This window comes from Chionomys nivalis, chromosome 4 (assembly GCF_950005125.1).
Source record: "Chionomys nivalis chromosome 4, mChiNiv1.1, whole genome shotgun sequence".
Classification (NCBI taxonomy): domain Eukaryota; kingdom Metazoa; phylum Chordata; class Mammalia; order Rodentia; family Cricetidae; genus Chionomys; species Chionomys nivalis.
The window spans coordinates 82,210,187-82,228,366 of NC_080089.1; the positions used below are offsets into that span (position 1 = coordinate 82,210,187).

Here is an 18,180-nt window from a genome sequence, read left to right on the forward strand (position 1 = left end):
GCCGGAGGTGAAAGGCCGCGCGAACGGCCAGCCCCGGCAGACCGGGATAATTCCCCGGGACGTTTGCAGGTGGGTGCGCCCGGCATCCACGCAGGAGGCGGCGCGGCGCACGGAACCAATCACGACCGGCGTTGCCACGTGATGAGCCGTAACCAATAGGAGGTGGCGTCGAAGTCAGCGGGGAAATTCAAACGTGGCTCCGGAGAGGAGTTGGGGCTCTGCTGTTTGCGTCCTTGCTCGGCCTCCGGAGGTAAGTGCAGTGGAGCGGGCGTTGCGGAGCGGCTGCAGACGCGGGAGGCTGCGGGGCGGTGATGGCGACGGGCGCTGGGGACCCGGGCCGGCCGGGCGGGAGCGCAGGGCGGCGGTGCGAGCTGCAGGACCTGGGAGTGGGAAGCGGGGCCCGGAAGTGGGTGGGAAGCGGGCGGGACTGGCTGCGCACCCCTCAGAACCTGCCTCTGCTGGCTGGGAAGTGGGAGGAGGTGGGGGGCCTCTTGCTGCCTTTCTCGCCGCATTTCTGCCGTGGGCTTGAGTTACTGTGTTGTGGAGAATCGGTAATGGGCGCGACAGGAAGAAAGACTGCTAACATCTTCACCAAAAATGCCGGGCTTTTGCCCATTGCGCGACACTACCTTAATCCTTGCGTTAGAATTGTAGAGGCGCAAATCACAGTTTTGTCAGGGACAGAACTGTTGAAAGTCAATCAGCGGAAGGATGGCTTTTCTTTTCGCTTTGTACTCTCAATGTCGGTGAATACTCAGGCAGAGTAGGTAACCAAAGGGGCAACTTATTCTCAGTACCTAACGGGTTCCTTACGTCTCCTCTATCACTCCCAGAATTCAAGAGAACACTTCCTTTCTCTTGTTTTTAATGAAGAAATCTATAGACGGCCCCGAGGAAATAATTCTGGGAAAAAAAGGTGGAAGGAAGACCTTCAGTGAAATGAAGTTTTAAAGGGCACCCGCTGGGCACGGTGGTGTACGTATTAATCCTAGCACCAGGGAGGTGAAAGAAGAAGAATTAAGACCAGATGCAGGCACGTAGACAGATCAAACCCATCCTAGGCTACTGGACACCTTGACTCAAACACACAAACAAAACTCATGGCCAGCATTTGTCTTCCAGATACATGCAGTGTACTGTCATTGATAGTGTATTGGGATGTGTTTGGCTTGTTGAAACTTTTCTGGTAAATTATAAACCCATGTCTTTGTGTGTTTTGTTTGATTTTCGTGCTCCACTGTCACCTAATAACAATTACATTTAGATATGTTTACAAAGTTAATGTTTTGTTTTCTTCGTTCTGGAAGATGAATTACAATTTAGAAATGGAGACTGAAGAATTAGATGCCAGGAAGTTGACAATTGATTCCATAATGAACAAAGTAAGAGATATTAAAAATAAGATAAAGGAAGACCTTACCGATGAGCTGAGCTCGAATAAAATCTGTGCTGATCCTACAGGTGAGTTTTCCTTTTCTTTAAAAAACAAACAAACAAAACCCCAACTTTATTGACTGCCTCTAAGGTAAAGGAAAGAGATCAACCACTGTTTGTTGCCTAACATAGTTTTTTTTCTTCAGAAATTTATGGCTATCCATTAGACTGTACTTCATACTTTATCTTTTTTTGTTGATTACAAACTTTTTTGCTGTCTAGAGAGAGGCGGGAGGACACATCATGGGCATGGTAGGGTACCTTATACCGTCATCCCAGCACTTGGGGATCTGAGGCAGCAAGATCTCAAGTTTATGGCCAGCGGTGGAAATACAGTAAGGCCCTGCATCAAAAACTCAAAACAACAACAAAAAAGCATCATTTATTAGTGTACTTACCACTAGTTTCCTTGACTCTTCTGCTCCTGCCAGCTGGCTATGTTGGCTAATCTGCCTGCTCTGCTCGCCTTACACATGCAGGGTTTACTGTTTGTTTTTATCTACTCCTTTTTTTTTTTATGCGCTGAGGAAGGCTCATGAATTTTACCGAAGTTATATTTAAAAATCTCTTTTTGATTTATGCCTGCATGTGTTACCAGCACATAGGTGTGTTTACCACTTTTATGCTTGGTGCTCTTGAAGGTTAGAAGAGGGTCTGGATCCCCTGGAACTGGAGTTATGGGTAGTTGTAAGCCACCATATGGGTGCTGGGAATGGAACCTGGCTTTTTTGCAAGAGCAACAAATCCTCTTAACTCTTGAGACATCTCTCCAGTCTCCTAAAGTTATATTTAATCTTAACACCAAACTCTGGGTTTGAAGGGTCCTCCTTTTGGTCTTCCCCACCCCCTTTCCCCTGTTAGCCCCCTTATAGCCAGAGGTCCCTTCAGTCCCAAACAGGTGTCACTTTTACCTCTTCCTACTTCTAAATGTCCGCTTGCGTGGCCTTCCCTAATGTGCCTGTTTCAGACAGTTACCTACTGAGATGGGAGTGTGTCCCCTTGTGCTATTTATACAGCCAGCCCGTATAATTTATCTGTATGTTTAGATATCGTTCTGTTCTCCACTAAAGTGCTGTTTCAATGAGGACAGTTTCCAATCTGTTGTTCTGTCCAGTGCTTAGAATGAAGCCTGGTATGAAGTTGGCACTTAGTGGGTGACGACAGCTGAGTGGGTAATGCACTAGCTTTGTAAGAAGCATTAGTCTCACAAGCTGAAGTCTTTATTTTTCAAGTGGTTGATGTCATTTGAGTGGCCAGCATATGGCTTTTCACAGGATAAGACAGATGCTCTTGTTCCATCTTTATAAACTATGGGTTAGAACTTAGTAACTATGTGGATGGTGGGTCAGGAAAAATTGGCAACAATGTCTAAATGCTTGGTAATTGAAATTTAATTCAAAGGTAAATGTCCGATAAATCCAAGGTGCTTCTTCCTCTGTGTGCCTCGGTTCCAAGTGCCCAGTGTGTGTACTTTGCACTGTGCACAGTGTCCCACCATTCAGTGCTGGTGAACACTGTCTGCAATACCTTGGCTCGGATTTGAGATGATTGCATGTTTTAACTGTGCATATGAAGTTTCTTGCTCTTACAGAAATGCAATAGTTTAATGATGAACAGCAAAATTTTTAACATTTTCCCACTGTTATTCCTTATGGGTATGAAATTACCATTGTCTTTGGATTGTAATATGTTAGAATGCTTGATTTAAAAAGTTGCAGGTTTGCTGACTTAAATTTCATTTTAAAAATGTTAATTTATGCTTAGGATTAGAACAGAATTTCCAAGAGTTTTTAAAATTGCCATGAATGTATTTCTTCCATTTTGTACTATATATTTATGGTAAGTGGCAGTCTCAGCATTGATGATAATAAAATCAAAATCAGTTTGGAGAACACTAGAGATGTTCCTTGCCTTCCAATTTCAAATATCCAGCCAAGATTTTATTTTTTGCGTAAAATATAAATAAATGCATGCATCCATTTTATTAGGATATAGCTTTGTTTTGTTTTGTTTTTTTGAAAAAGGGTTTCTCTGTAGCTTTGGAACCTGTCTTGGAACTCACTCTGTTGACCAGACTGGCCTCAAACTCATAGAAATCCACTTGTCTCTGCCTCCCAAGTGCTGGGGTTAAAGGCGTGCATGACCACTGCCTGGCTTTGCTTTCGTTCTTGATAAATGGTAAAATTTATATGTGACAAAATTATTTTGAAATAGGTTGATTTATGTTATTGTCAATAAGTGTTCAATTTGTATGCCTGTTTTATATTCTTGCATTCCTGGTGGTTGCTTAAAAATTTCTCAGGTGAAAGGGGATTGCAGATTTGGAAGCACTGTCTGTTCAATAGAGAGATTGGTTGGTGCCCAGAGGGCTTGGGAATCTATCTTCAGATCACAAACAACAAAATGCATTTTTTAGGTATTTCACAAAGTAGCTTTTAGGAAATTAGTAGAAGATAAACTGAGAAATTAAGTTAGGATTCGGCCAAATTAAATTCAGAGTGAGAAAGCAAAGTCCTGAGTGAGGTGTTCTGGCAGAAAGCAAGAAGAGTCGTTTTTGTCTGCAAATGGGGTGACAGCTCCTTTGGGAAACTATAATTTATAAGTACTTAGTAACCACTAAAATACCCTAATTAGGAGATTGGCAGGTAAGTTTCTTTAAAAACAAAACAAAAACAAAACAACGAGTCAGTACTGAATAAGTGCGTTACCAAGTGAAACTGTGCTTGACGGATCTAACCCAGGACTGTGTACACTAGGCAGGACAGGCTTGGTTGTTGAATGCCTAGAAACACAACACCCAGAAGGTAGAGAGGGAACCAGAGGTACAAGGTCACCCTCCGCTAAGTATTGAGTTGTATGCTACCTGGGCTATATGAAACTCTGCTATAAAAACAAAACAAGATTGTCTGAAATTTATTTTCTTGTGGTGGTTTTGATTTATTTATTTTGAGACAGTCTCCCTGTAGCCATTCTGATACGGCTTGTAGACCAGACTGATCTCAAAACTCACAGAGATCCTCTTACCTCTGCCTCCACAGCCCTGGGATGAAAAGTGTGCATCACCATGCCTCGCTTGAAGTTTATTCTTGCTGTTCTATGTAGGATGAGATTTCACAGCAAGAAAACTAATGCCCACAAGAAGCCCTGTAGGATTTGAAGGCATGGATTGGTGAGACCAGGACATTAGCAGGGCGTTTGAGAGAAATGTAGGGAACTTGGAAGAAGAGGAAGAGAGCCTTAGTGCTCTTGTACGTGGAGCTAATGTTGGCTATTATTATTACTAGTACCCAGAGGCTCATACTTCTGAAACATGAATTCGATGATTGATAGAGATTTTTTTTTTTTTTTTTTTTTTTTGGTTTTTCGAGACAGGGTTTCTCTGTGGTTTTGGAGCCTGTCCTGGAGCTAGCTCTGTAGACCAGGCTGGTCTCGACCTCACAGAGATCCGCCTGCCTCTGCCTCCCGAGTGCTGGGATTAAAGGCGTGCGCCACCATCGCCCGGCTTGATAGAGAATTTTTCAGTGTGAATTCTCACAGTTGAAAATAGTGAGATATGACCTGGACAGATGGCTCAGTGATTAGAGTACTGGCAGAGGACCCAAGTTCAATTCCCAGCACCTATACTTCAGGTCACAACTGTCTCTGTTTTTAAATTTATAATTACATAGTTTAGACAATCCTAAAAAGGTATCTCAAGACCTCTGGCTTCCCAGAGCACCATGCATGCATGTGGTGCACAGACATACATGTAAGTAAAACACCCATACACCCCAATTAAATTATTTTAAAAATAAATAAAATCATGAATTAAAATAGTGATATCACAAGGTGCTTATGTACACTGGCAGTATTGTAAATGCTTAACTATAATTTGGAGGACACTGTAATTTGTTTGCTGTTTCTCTGTTTCTCTGTTGTAATTCTTTTTATTCATATAATACAGAAACGGTTAACCAAATTATGATGATGGCGAACACCCCAGAGAACTGGTTGAATTTCTTGCTGAAACTAGAGAAGAACAGTGTCCCCCTAAATGATGCTTTTTTAAATAAGTTGATCGGTCGCTACAGTCAAGCAATTGAAGCCCTTCCTCCAGATAAATATGGCCAGAACGAGAGCTTTGCTCGAATCCAAGTCAGACTTGCCGAATTAAAAGCGTAAGTTTTAGCTTTGAAACTACACTTAACCAACTATATATGTACTACATTACAAAGAGAGGAGGTAAAAACTTGTAATTTGTGTTTTTTAACCCAGTACTTTTGTTTTAATATAAGTGTTTTCCTGTGGATATAGATTTTTCAAAGTTGCAGAGTTTAGAAAGTTCCTAAAACAAATGTCACCTAGGTTTTTTTTATTTTTGCATAAACAATAATCCATGTCTTTGAAAAGAGAAGTTATCAAGTGTAGGTAACTATGTCCTTTTGGGATTTTTTAAATTTGGGTATGTTTTGTTGTAGTATTCAAGAACCTGATGATGCCCATGACTACTTTCAAATGGCCAGAGAAAACTGCAAGAAGTTTGCTTTTGTGCATGTGTCTTTTGCACAGTTTGAACTGTCTCAAGGTAATCTGAAAGTGTCACGTGTACACTTTAGGTGAAAGCATGTCCTAGTGTACATAGTGTTGAATCATAGATTTGAAGTGAACAATTAAAGCGGAAATACTGCAGTTGAGCAGATGAGAGCGTGGAACCGGGGGTGCTTCGTGGCGTAAGTAGAGTGTGCACTCTGCTCACAAGGAAAGGTCTGTGGAAATAAACACAGACATCTGAAGCAAAGCTTTCTCACTGAGTATTTGTAGAATACAAATACTGGAACTTAGATAAACTAGTCTGTGTGTCCTAGCCCTGGGGAGTGTGGTAAAATAATGCTGTGACCTTGACCTGGTGGATCTCCCTAATACCCACTGCAAGAACATTTCTTCTGCCTATGTGATTCTTCATAGTCTGCCTTTTGCTATAAGGCCAAGGCATCTTTTCTGTGAGACTTTATAAGCTTATTAAAAATTATAATCTTTGGCTGGGCGGTGGTGGCGCATGCCTTTAATCCCAGCACTCGGGAGGCAGAGGCAGGCGGATCTTTGTGAGTTCAAGGCCAGCCTGGTCTACAAGAGCTAGTGCCAGGACAGGCTCCAAAAGCTACGGAGAAACCCTGTCTCGAAAAATCCAAAAAAAAAAAAAAATTATAATCTTTGTTTAACTTTCTTTTTATTTATTCTTTGTGTCTTTCACATCATGTGTCTTGATCCTTTTCATTTCCCATCCCTGAGTATGCGCCCTCTCCCCTTGCAGCACCCACCCCCATAAAATTTAAGCGAAAAAAGAAAGAAAGGTGGGGGGAATCTCATCATGGAAGCTGTAGTGTGACACAGGGAGTCACGCAGTAAACCCTTTTATCAGTATATCTTCACTTGCAAATGTTCATTGCAAAGAATCTTTAGTTTGAGGCCTCTGGTTTCTGCTACAGCAGTGATGCTGGGCCCTCACTGGAACCCTGTATCATGGAGATCCTGCAGCTTTGGGTCTGCAGGATCTGTCTCTTCACGTGCTCCAGCAGATCACAGATTGGGTGGATATTGGGGTGGACCAACCCATAACCCCGGTTCTAGGCCTGGGTAGTTGCAGTGTTGGTCAGCCCTCCCTTGTCTCTCACCACTAGGGCGAACTCTCCTGCATTGTTCCTGCAAGTTCACCCCTTGCAGCAATGAGCCATGGGCGGGGCTTGTTCTCCTGCTTTCCTGTTCTCATGGCCAGCTCTATGGTGTTGCCCAGACTGGGTACAGGGGCCACTCTCCTGAGTGCTGCAGCAGAAGAGGAGCAGGGCTAGCACTCCCTCTCTTATGACCTCAACGCCAGCTCTCCCACCCGCCTCAGGCATTGATGGACAGAAGAGGGGAGGGCATCTCGCTCCCACCCATTCCACCACATGACTGATGGGTAATAGGGACAGCTCCTCCTTACTCACCCATGCCTCTGCCAATAGAGTTAACTCTATTGTGCTGCTTACATGAGGTGCAAGGCCTGCTCTCCCAACTGTTGCAGCTGGTGGGGGGTAGGGGCATCCCTGAGACATTTTTAAGCTGCCTATTCCATAGTATTTTTCCCCTCATATTCTGGGGATCTTTGGCTATACCTGATGTGACTAAAGTAAGGTTTGTTCAAGGTAAACTGCTCCCTGGGTTTGAGGTGGAAAAAAACGTTGAACAACTCAGACATGGTTTGGGAATCCTCAGTTTACCGAGGGGTTTCCCAAGTTCTAGTAATCAAATCTGTAGTGTACTGTGTATTTATAAAACACACATTTTCCTCCTAGAGAAACTGATATCTCCTTGCTTTCTATGGTAGGTCCGGTCAGGCCTTTAAGACCCAGTGGCCTTTCAGTGGTAGCTGTAACAGAGAACGAATAAACTGAGCTGTCTATAAACACAAAACTAAATCCCTGAATCGTAGCAGTAGCCGCCAGGTCAACATTGTGATTGCTTTGAGCAGGGTGGATAGATGGCTGCTGGAGCTATGCAGCTTCCTGGGACCTGAGCCCAGATTGCTGTCTGCCTTTAGAGGGGAAGGGGATCCCAGCATTTTCCAGAGGCTCTCATGACTTTTTGACTTGAGTTAATAAGGTCTTAAATTATTGGTGTTTCTCGCCGGGCGGTGGTGGCGCACGCCTTTAATCCCAGCACTCGGGAGGCAGAGGCAGGCGGATCTCTGTGAGTTCGAGACCAGCCTGGTCCACAAGAGCTAGTTCCAGGACAGGCTCCAAAACCACAGAGAAACCCTGTCTCGAAAAACCAAAAAAAAAAAAAAATTATTGGTGTTTCTCTAAGTCTTTAGGTTTACTAAAGTTCTCAGTTACACGCAATTTTTTCACGTTTCTCAATAAACATAAGGATTTAATCGTTAAAGGTTTTTGTAGGGCATATGTTATATGCTGAGTGAGTGCATCTTCCTACCCCAGTTCTCCCCACTTGCCCCTTTCTCTCCTTCTCTCCCTCTTTAACCTTTGTTGCCCCAGTCAGTTTTACTTCTATTTGTATGCATATGTGTGTGTGTGTGTGTGTATGTGTGTGTGTATGATTTTATGTTACTGTATAAAAATCTAGGGCCACAAAAGAAAAAAATGATATTTAGCTAAGATCAGCTTGGTTTGCTTAATATGATTGTCTCTAGTTGCATCCATTTTCCTGCAAAGGTCATAACGTCATTCTTCCTTTGACTGAAAATAATTTCTTTGTGTATATATACCACATTTTTGTCATGCATTTCTCTGTTAGATACCCATCTTGATTTCATGGCTTAACTGTTGTGACTAGTTTTCTGTTTTATGTGCATGAGTGTTTTGCCTGCTTGTATGTTCTTGAGCCATGTATATACCTGCAACTCATAGAAGTCTGAGGAAGGCATCGGGTCCCCTGAAACTGGAGTTCTACATGGTTGTGGGCTACCATGTGAGTGCTGTACACCAAACCCTGGTTCTCTACAAGAACAAGTGTTAAACGCTGAGCCACGTCTCCAGCCTTGCCTATACTGCTGCAGCAAACACTGCTGTGAAGTCTCTCTGTTATATGTCTGTTATATGTCCTTTGAGTAAGTAAATACCAGGAAATAGTTGGGCCATGTTTAGGCCTGTTAGTTAGGTCTGTTTCTAGTGTTCTGAGAAGCCTTGGTACTGGCGTCTACAAAGATTGGGCTAATTTATATTCCCATCAGTGGTGTATACGAATTTTCGTTTGTCCACCTCCGCACCTACATTTATTGTTTGTATTCTTAATGACTCCCGTACTCCAGTCAGAACTGGAATAAGATGGATTCTTGATGCAGTTTGATTTGCGTTTGTGTGGTGACTAGTGAAGTTGAACACGTTCATTTATTTATTGACCACTTGTATTTCTTCCTTTACAGCTGTCTTTCCTTTTCATTAGCTTATTTATTGTTTGACTTGTTTTCTTATTGCTTAGTTTTTTTTAAAGTTATTTTTATATTCTGGATATTAGACTTCTATTAGATGCATAGCTGGCAAAGATTCCCATGTTACAGGTGGTTTCTTTTATTGATTAACTATCTCCTTTGTTGTATGGAAACTTTTTAATGTCATGAGGTCTCATTTGCCAGTTTGGCGTCATTTCTCCAAGAACTGGGACTCCTTTCAGAAAGTCTTTTCCAATAGTAATATCTTGAAGTGTTTTCCGTACTTTATATTCTCTATACCCTAAAGGTCACATTCATAGCACTATAGCCCATGGGTTCCGTTGTTGTTGATAACATCCTGTGTGATACATGATGTACACACTGAATATTTATCAAATATTAGGGATAAATTTGCATTTGAAAGAAAATTTGTTAACCTCTATAGTTGTATGTAATCTTTATTGGTTATTTTGTATTTTGGCAGTTGTGTGTAGAATAGTCTAACAGCGGATGTTAGCCCTTTGCCCTTCTTTTTATGTAAAGAAGAGGCTTTAACAAATTTTTAGTCTTGATGACTGAATGTTACAATGAATAGTTTGTTATAACAAATGACTGTCACTAGTACTGCTGTACAACATAGAATGGTTGAGATGTTTCTAATTGCTGTAGTTGGGTTTGGTTTTTTTTGTTAATTTATTAAACTTCTAAATGGTATTTCAGTGATGGACAGGAATTGGTATGGAGGAATTGAGTGAGTGTATGTATGCGAAGGGAGAAATTGCTTATTTGTTTGCCTGTGCAATAATGTGAGTCAGTCTGCTCCCCTAGGCACTAATGAGTAAATAAGAAGCTGGAGATGGAGCGTGAAAAGTGCTGCATCAAATCAGTTATTTTTTCCTCTCTTAGGCAATCTTAAAAAAAGCGAACAGCTTCTTCATAAAGCTGTAGAAAGCGGAGCAGTGCCGCTGCAGATGCTGGAGATAGCCATACGCAACTTACACCTCCAGAAGAAGCAGCTCCTGTCAGAGGAGGACAAGAAGAGTTTGTCAGGTGACTTGTCAGTGTGTACTATGGTTTGCTGGAGTAAAATTAGGATCCGGGATACTTTAAAGATGACAAAAAAAAAATCGTTTAGATATAGTACTTAAAACCTAAAGTTAGATTGTAGGTGTATAAGAGGTAAGATATTCAGAAACAAAGATCCTTCCTGCATAAACTTGTGTTGGTAACTCCTTTAAAATGACTTGGTCCAAGTAAGAAAGTTGCACTTATTTAGAAGTAAAGGATATACTTTTACCCTGGCGATAAAACCATGTAAAAGAATGTATTGATGGCATTGTTGTGCTTCCATACCTTGCATGAGGCTCTTACCTATTATAAGTTGTCTTTTAAAATATTCCTGCTTATAAGATTACTTTTTTTGTAAATTTAATCATCATTGTGAAATTTTTACAGCATCTACAGTACTAACTGCCCAAGAATCATTCTCTAGTTCCCTTGGAAATCTACAGAATAGGAACATGAGTTGTGATTCCAGAGGACAGCCTGCTATAGCCAGGATTTTATATGGGTAAGATGATGAATTCAGCTCTTTACATGGTTATCTTTTATATATCCACATATACATATGGATATATATTATTTATATATACATACATATTTCATGCAAGTGTAGTAACTATGTTTAGCAGTAAAATGAAGATACATATTCATAATAGTCTCTGAAAAATAACAGCTATTTTCTTTCTATTCAGAGAGAACATACCTCCACAAGATGCAGAAATAAGTCATCGAAATCCCTTAAAACAAACTAACAAAGCTAAACCAGTAAGTCATTTTTGGTCTCCTTTGAGGAAGGCGATGGTGAATTCTTTGTGTGGATCCATTGGTTTCTTAATCTTTCAAATCTTTTCTAGTCATGTCCCTTTGGAAGAGTCCCGGTTAACCTTCTGAATAGCCCAGATTATCATGTGAAGACAGATGGTTCAGCTTTGCCAAATTTTTCAAAAAGGTATGTTTGGATTTTTTGTTTATATTTAAAGACTGATGTCAGAACTTTTTTTTTTTTTCTGAGTAGTAGTGATTATGGTTAGTTTATTTTTCTTTGTAGTTCTAGGGATTGCTTGAGCCTAGGGCCCTAGTCATACTCAGAATCAAAAAAGAAATAGGATAAGTTAATTGACTGCTGAGTACAGTGGTGCAGACCTGTAACCCCAGCTAGCAGGGTGGCTGAGCCAGGGGAATCTTTTAAATCAAGAGGTTGGGGTGGGGGTGGGGGGTTTACCCTGGGCAACCTCATAAGACTCCATCTTCAGGAATGAAATGTCGTTCATGGCATGTGGTATACTCCCCTACTCTCAGCTTTAGTGTTTGCTCCCGTGTAAGAGATGTGAATATGCTGGATGTGTGCTAGTAAGATTGAGAAACAACTATGTTAGTTGGTGCCTTCAATAGTTGAGGCCTTGTTATATTTAGACTTTGAGTAAATGGTGATAGTTAAAAGGGTACCTGCATTCAAGGTACATATCCCTGTTAGTTTATCTTGCGCCTCCATTTCAAATACCTAGTTGAAGCATGCAGGAGGTTTTCTCCCACTCTAAAAATGTACTTTTTTTTTAAAATTCTCCCCATCCCTCAAGCTTTCTTCAGCCAGGTTTTGATACTTTTTACAGAAGACTGTATGCCAGATTATAGAGGTCCACATGGCAGCTGACTGTGTGTTCTTATCCTTGATCTGTGTGCAGTCTGAAAAGCCTACGTACTTTTCCTTTCCCACATTCTTATCTGAACTCCAGCTGTGACTTATTAGGTAATGAAGATATTGGCAATCACCTATCTCCTCATCAATTTTGTCATTGCCCAGCACCTAATTTTTAAGCATAGTCACCTTTGTTTTAGAATTATGTCACTCTTAAAGATGCCTCTTAAACAGATGCTTCCAATTCAAAGTGTGTAGTATCAAATATGTGTATTTAAAACCAATTTTCAAATGATGAAGCAATTTCAAGTTAACTGTTAAAATCCATTTTTTCATGGGCAATAGAAAGATATCCGGATCAGATTCCCGAGATTCAATTATTCCTGGATCCAAACCAAGTGGAAATGATTCCTGTGAATTGAGAACTTTAAAGGTATTTCAGTTTTAAGTGAATGTGAAGTAAAGGTTCCAGGTCTAAAAGTTGTAAAGCTTTCTTTAGGGAAAGGATCTAGTGTTTATCTATCTCAGTGTGTTGGTGAAGCCACAGGAGGTTTGGGACCACTCTGGGAGGTGACACACAAGTCCTGGACTGTTGCTAAAACATTAGGTTGTTAGAGCAAGAGTCAACCATCTTTTAGAAGAACCATGAGGTTTTAGTAATTAGTATTAGGCATATGTTTAAGTGGATTAGTTGGCCTGGGTCTAGGATTCAACATGGAGCTATTCACCAGGTTTTGTTTATTACTATGTTTTATCTTATGACTCAAAACTTCTTTAAAATCAGAGCCCATGTTGGTACAGAGGTGAGAGCATAAGTATCAAAGTTAATCTGCCCCGCCCCACCTTCGTTAACTTTACAAAGTTAATCTGCCCTGCCCCACCTTCGTTAACTTTACAAAGTTAATCTGCCCTGCCCCACCTTCGTTAACTTTACAAAGTTAATCTGCCCTGCCCCACCTTCGTTAACTTTACAAAGAAGTGGCTAGCTCCAGATACAGTGATTTCTAGGGGTTTTAATATTCTTAGCATACTTGACTTAAATCCCTGGCACTGTGGTATAAATTTTCAGCATTGCAAGCTTTAATGGTCTTATGCTTTGAAATATTAATTTTCTCTATTTTTAGGGAATGGTACTTAATTATATAAAAAGATTACTCTCTGAATTTATAATAACTACTGCATTGAGGTTATGCAAGTGCTAATTTTTATTAGTGCTGTTCCTTAGTGATACAGTAAAATCAGAGCAGGGGTTTTGGCTCAGTGGTAGAGCACTTTGCTGCTGTATGTGAGGCTCTCAGCTCATTTCCCAGCACTGCACAGCCCATAAACACAAACTAAATAAAAAGTATAGTTTTGTAAACAAGATAATTATGTTTTCTCTTGTCATCAGACTTATTCTATGGTGGATATAAACCTTCTAACCCTTTCTTTGTTGGGTGAAATATAGTGTAATAATTAAGTAATATTAATATGTCCACTGAAAAAGCAAATTAACCAAGTTAATGGTTATTTCTGTTCTGATGTTTAATCAGTAATTGAGAAAATTAATATTTTCTGAGTTTGTGAGCCTACTCAAATATGAGATAAACTTTTACAGTCATTTCACATAGATAAAGCTTTATTATATTGAACAGTAGGACAAATTAGAAGTACTGTTATTTATAATATTGTTATCTTACTTGAAATCTTTCTATGCTTTTTGTGTAGCCCATTCAAAGTGTCCATTTCAAAGACTCTCTGGTGTCCAATGAAAAAAGTTCTGAGCTTATTTCTGATTTAGTAATCTTGAAGAGTAAAACTGAATCAAGTCTTCTAACAAAATTGGAAGGTAAGTTCTCATGTAAGCAACCTTGATTAAACTCAGTGGGCTGTTACAAAAGAGGGATATGAAAGTCAGAGGGGACTTGTTGGGAATAAAAAGGGTTTCAGTTGGGGAGAGAGAAAGATAAGAGAAGGTAACCATAGCATGAAAATGATTCATTCTATATATGTTTGAAAGTATCAAAGAATAAAGCACATAGATTGGGGAGATGGCTCTGTGGGTAAAGTGTTTGCCGTGTATGCATGAGGACTGAATTCAGATCTCCAGAACCCACATAAAGCTGAATTTGGTAGTATAGGTCTGTAACTCCAGTAGTCCTATGGTAAGGTGGAAGGCAGGGACAGGAGAATCCCCAGCAACTCATGGGCCATCTATTCTAATGTATACAACATGGAACAAGAAGAGACCCTGTATCTAACAAAATGGAAGGCAAGCACTGGTACCTGAAGTTGTTCTCAGATTTTGATGTGTTCACAGATACCCAAGTGTGCACATAGCTTGAGAAAACAGATTAACAACCTATTTGTGGTACAAAACTCTGTCTTCCTTTTTTTTCCATTTTAATTTTTTTACAGAGTGCATGAATAGTATTGAATCCTATAGGGGAGGAAGCTATTTGTCTAGAGGGTGCATAAAATGAAGAGAGGAGGGAAAATATAATAGAAATAAAATAACTTAGTTATTTCTTTTAGTTGATTTGGCTGCTATTTTTATCAAAGGACATAAAAGCATCTTCTATATCACAGCCCAATCTCATTTTTATTTTAAATCATACTTTGATTTTCCACTATGTAGATACTGTAATAAATGTTCTAGGGATCCAATAATTTTAGGAATGGGGTCCCAAAATTTCAAATCAATTATGGGGTATATGTAGAATAGGTGATGCATAATGTGAATAAAATGTACAGATTTTAGGAGAGATGCAAGTAAAATCCTATGAGAATTTAGGAGAAAGAGAATATTAGGAACCTAATTTGAATTAGGGAAAATATGGAAGAATATATGAAAGAGACGAAATTTGAAACCCCATTGGCATATAAGTGGCAGCTCATGGTAATAGAGCTCAGATAAGGGAGAATAGGTTAGGCAGACAAATAGAACCTAAACAGGGCTATCCAGTGAGGCTGAACTGAAGACAGCTGGGTAGAGTTAGACCAGGTGACTTGAGTGACATGCTCACACTCCAAAGTAAGCAGCTGCTCTCAGGGGAGGAGCAGGCTTACCAGGTGACTTTGAGTGTGTTCTAATGCTTTTCTGAAGCTGTGGTGAGAGCTGAGGATAATATTTTAATGTTCATGGGAAGCCCAGAGTCCAGTCAGAGGTTTCAGTGTTTTCCTCTCCCCTTGTCGTAGAGCTAAAGAGGGACTTTGAAGACAAGTGGGGCTTGCCCTGATGTTTGCCTGGTGCTTTCATGGTTTTTAATACTGGAAATCCAATGTCCCAGGTACTGTAGCCTGTGAAACCAGCTCCCTGGGCTGCACCCAGGATTGCAGAAAAGAATGTCTTCAGAGCAACAGGGATTTAGAAAAATGTCCTGTCTATCTGAAGGAAAAGATTCACATCCACAGTGTGAGGGTCAAACACTTTATTCTTTCCAGTTCTCCTTCCTCAGTTCCAGTTTTCTCATTCTGATTCTTCCCTAGCTCCTTCGTCCACACAGCTTATATATGCACACGTTCAACAACAAACTTCTTTCAATATAAAAGGCTACAAAGGCTGCATCTGAGGGAAGTTAGTAACCATGGCAACACCCAGCTTCAAGGTTCCTGGTGCAGAGGATGTGACCTGAGGCCAGGGGCATAGTGCCCTGTAAGACAAGCTGCTGAGGAATTTGTGCAGGGAGTGGGTCCTTTATCAGCCAGGCTTGGTGAGAGAAATTGGCATAGTATTTTAGGTTGCTTTGTGCTAATAACCTGTAGACATGTGTAATTATGTCCTTGTGCATATCTGTAAAGTGTTTAAATTACAGTCTGTTTACAGAGACAGTCTAGTTTGAAATTGTTCTGAGGTATTAAATCAGCTAAATATATGTAGCTTTTCTTAGACTGGGGAGAAACTGTTGTTTTCTCATGTTAGTCTGGGTAATGAAACAAAACAGGCTTCTAAGTGTCTTACAGTCCTGGTGGAACAATAAATCTAGTTATGAAGCACATCCTAGTGTATTTCTGTTCATCAAAATTATATAGCTTAATGAGAAGTCATCTTCCTGACTATTCACAGATATACGTGCCCATAAGATTGAGATGTAGTCATGAGGTTACATGTACAAATTACATGAAAATGCACGGTAATGGGGAGATTCCACAGCTATTTTTGCACATGTGATTTTATAGAGAGAAGCAGCTGGGGTTCTCTCCATCAGAGAATAATTCGTCTGGCGGGTGACATCCGAATTACCAGTTGCCATCTGCGGGCCAATTACCAGGCATGGCCCGCAACAGCTCATGGCACCCAGGAGAGCCTCTGTCCCAAGCAGTGTTTCATCCTTAGAGCAGTCTTCTTATTCTTTGCCTTGAGTTGGTTGGGAACAGATTCCTAGCCTTGCTCTTTGTTTGAAGCTATATTTCATATTTTCTTGTCTTTTGATACCATTGGGAAAAATCATCTTTATCAAATAGGCCTGCTCATTTGGTAGCTAATTTGATGAAATGGAATTCTGAATTTCTGTGCATTCTTCCTTACCAGTCTTCGTTCTTGTACTTTCTTTTATTTTAAACAAGGTCTATGCAGTATCCTAAACATATTTACAGATTTTAGGTAATCATTTTATCTTTCATATTTGACTCAGTTTTGCTTGAATTTAATATGAACATGAATGCATATGTATAAGATAAAGTGTAAAGATTTGTTCTTGATTTTTCTCGTACAAATGTCAGTTTGACCCAGAGCTATTTTGAATACCCTCTCTTCTCTGTCTGGAAACTTAGGTGATTGTATGTTGGTGTGTAGTTTGGGATTTTTGTCTTTGTTTCATAGTTACTTTGTCTTCATTATAGTGAATCTTGATGTCTGCTAGTGAGTGTCTTTATTATAGTGAGTGCTGGTGTGTATGTTTTCGTTGTTTTCTTTAGGATTGTTTCAATTCCTATTAGCATTTTGAATTTCCATGAAAATACTAGGAGTTATGCATTGGTACCCATCCTTTGAAAAATGGAAGTTTGATTGAGAAGCAGTTGAACCTGTAAAGATATTAGAGATCTATTGTCCTCTTCCTTCATCAGCTTTTCACCCCACTAGACTGGCTTGTTTTTGTTCACTTACTACACTGAGAGAGCTGTGTTCTCTGGAGCTCTTGTATATGCTGTGGTGAACCTATCCCTAACCCCTAGGATAGCTGATACCTTTTGCTTTGCAAAGTTTTTGTGTTCAACTTTATTGTTGGTATACAAAATTGTTTTTAATGTAGATATATTGACATTTCTACATTAACTGAACAAGTCTAATAATTTCCCTATGTATTCTTTAGAAGTCTTGTATTTATACTTGTTTGTTTTGTTTGTTCTTTTTTGAGACAAAATCGCATGCTAGGCTGTGTAGCTTCAAACTCATAATTCTCCTGCCTCCACCTACTAAGGGCTGAAATACAGGCATGTGTCAGTGCTCAGTTTGTGGGGAGTTGTAGGTACACAATCATCTTTGAAAATAAGTAACTTTTTTTTTTTCTGATCCTTTTCATTTTCTTGGTTATTGCAGCATCTAAGAGGTCCAGAGTTGTTATTTCTAGGAGAGATAAATTTTTTGTCTCTCTATTGTAAGGGGACATTTTTAGTATTTTAACTCTTGAAATTATTGCTGTTATAGATTTTTATTGTTGTTTATTATCTAATTCTGTAAGGTCTATTTTAGATGTAGATTATTAATATTTTTGTGTATGTGTGTGGTTCAACATTGATTTTATTAAAGGACCTTTTGTTGAGTTAGTCATATTTCTTTTTTTTATAATTTCTTTTTGTTTTTTTATTAATTTTTTTAAATTAAAAATTTCTGCCTCCTCCCCGCCTCCCTTTTCCCTCCCACATATTTCTTTTTGATTATAGCAAGGTACACTGATTTTTTGGGGGAGATGTTTAGCAAGCAGCATTTAGGAATGAATTATATTTTGATATAATTTATTAGGTCATTCATTAATTGTTAATATTTTGCTTAGAGGTTAGAATTTTGGTATTCATTGAATTGTGAATATGTTATTGGCATTTTTGTTTTTAGGCCTTTAAGACAGTCGATTAGAAGCTAGTAAAATAAAATCTGTATTAAAATGGAGGTCTAAGAACAGTAATTTGTTAGTTTCTCTTTATTAGTAAGACTTTAATATCCACACTT

At 39.7% G+C, this 18,180-nt stretch overlaps 1 protein-coding gene across 1 annotated transcript in view; it reads left to right on the top strand.

The window, feature by feature from the left end:
• Window positions 1-205: 205 nt before the first annotated feature.
• Ttk (TTK protein kinase) overlaps window positions 206-18,180 on the top strand; it is a 44,259-nt gene continuing 26,284 nt past the window's right edge. Inside the window, exons 1-10 of the mRNA XM_057767839.1 lie at window positions 206-250; window positions 1,308-1,461; window positions 5,378-5,591; window positions 5,892-5,998; window positions 10,244-10,387; window positions 10,793-10,907; window positions 11,092-11,164; window positions 11,254-11,348; window positions 12,381-12,468; window positions 13,743-13,863. Coding sequence (XP_057623822.1) covers window positions 1,308-1,461; window positions 5,378-5,591; window positions 5,892-5,998; window positions 10,244-10,387; window positions 10,793-10,907; window positions 11,092-11,164; window positions 11,254-11,348; window positions 12,381-12,468; window positions 13,743-13,863 — 1,111 coding nt within the window. The 5' untranslated portion in view covers window positions 206-250. The remainder of the gene's footprint in view (window positions 251-1,307; window positions 1,462-5,377; window positions 5,592-5,891; window positions 5,999-10,243; window positions 10,388-10,792; window positions 10,908-11,091; window positions 11,165-11,253; window positions 11,349-12,380; window positions 12,469-13,742; window positions 13,864-18,180) is intronic.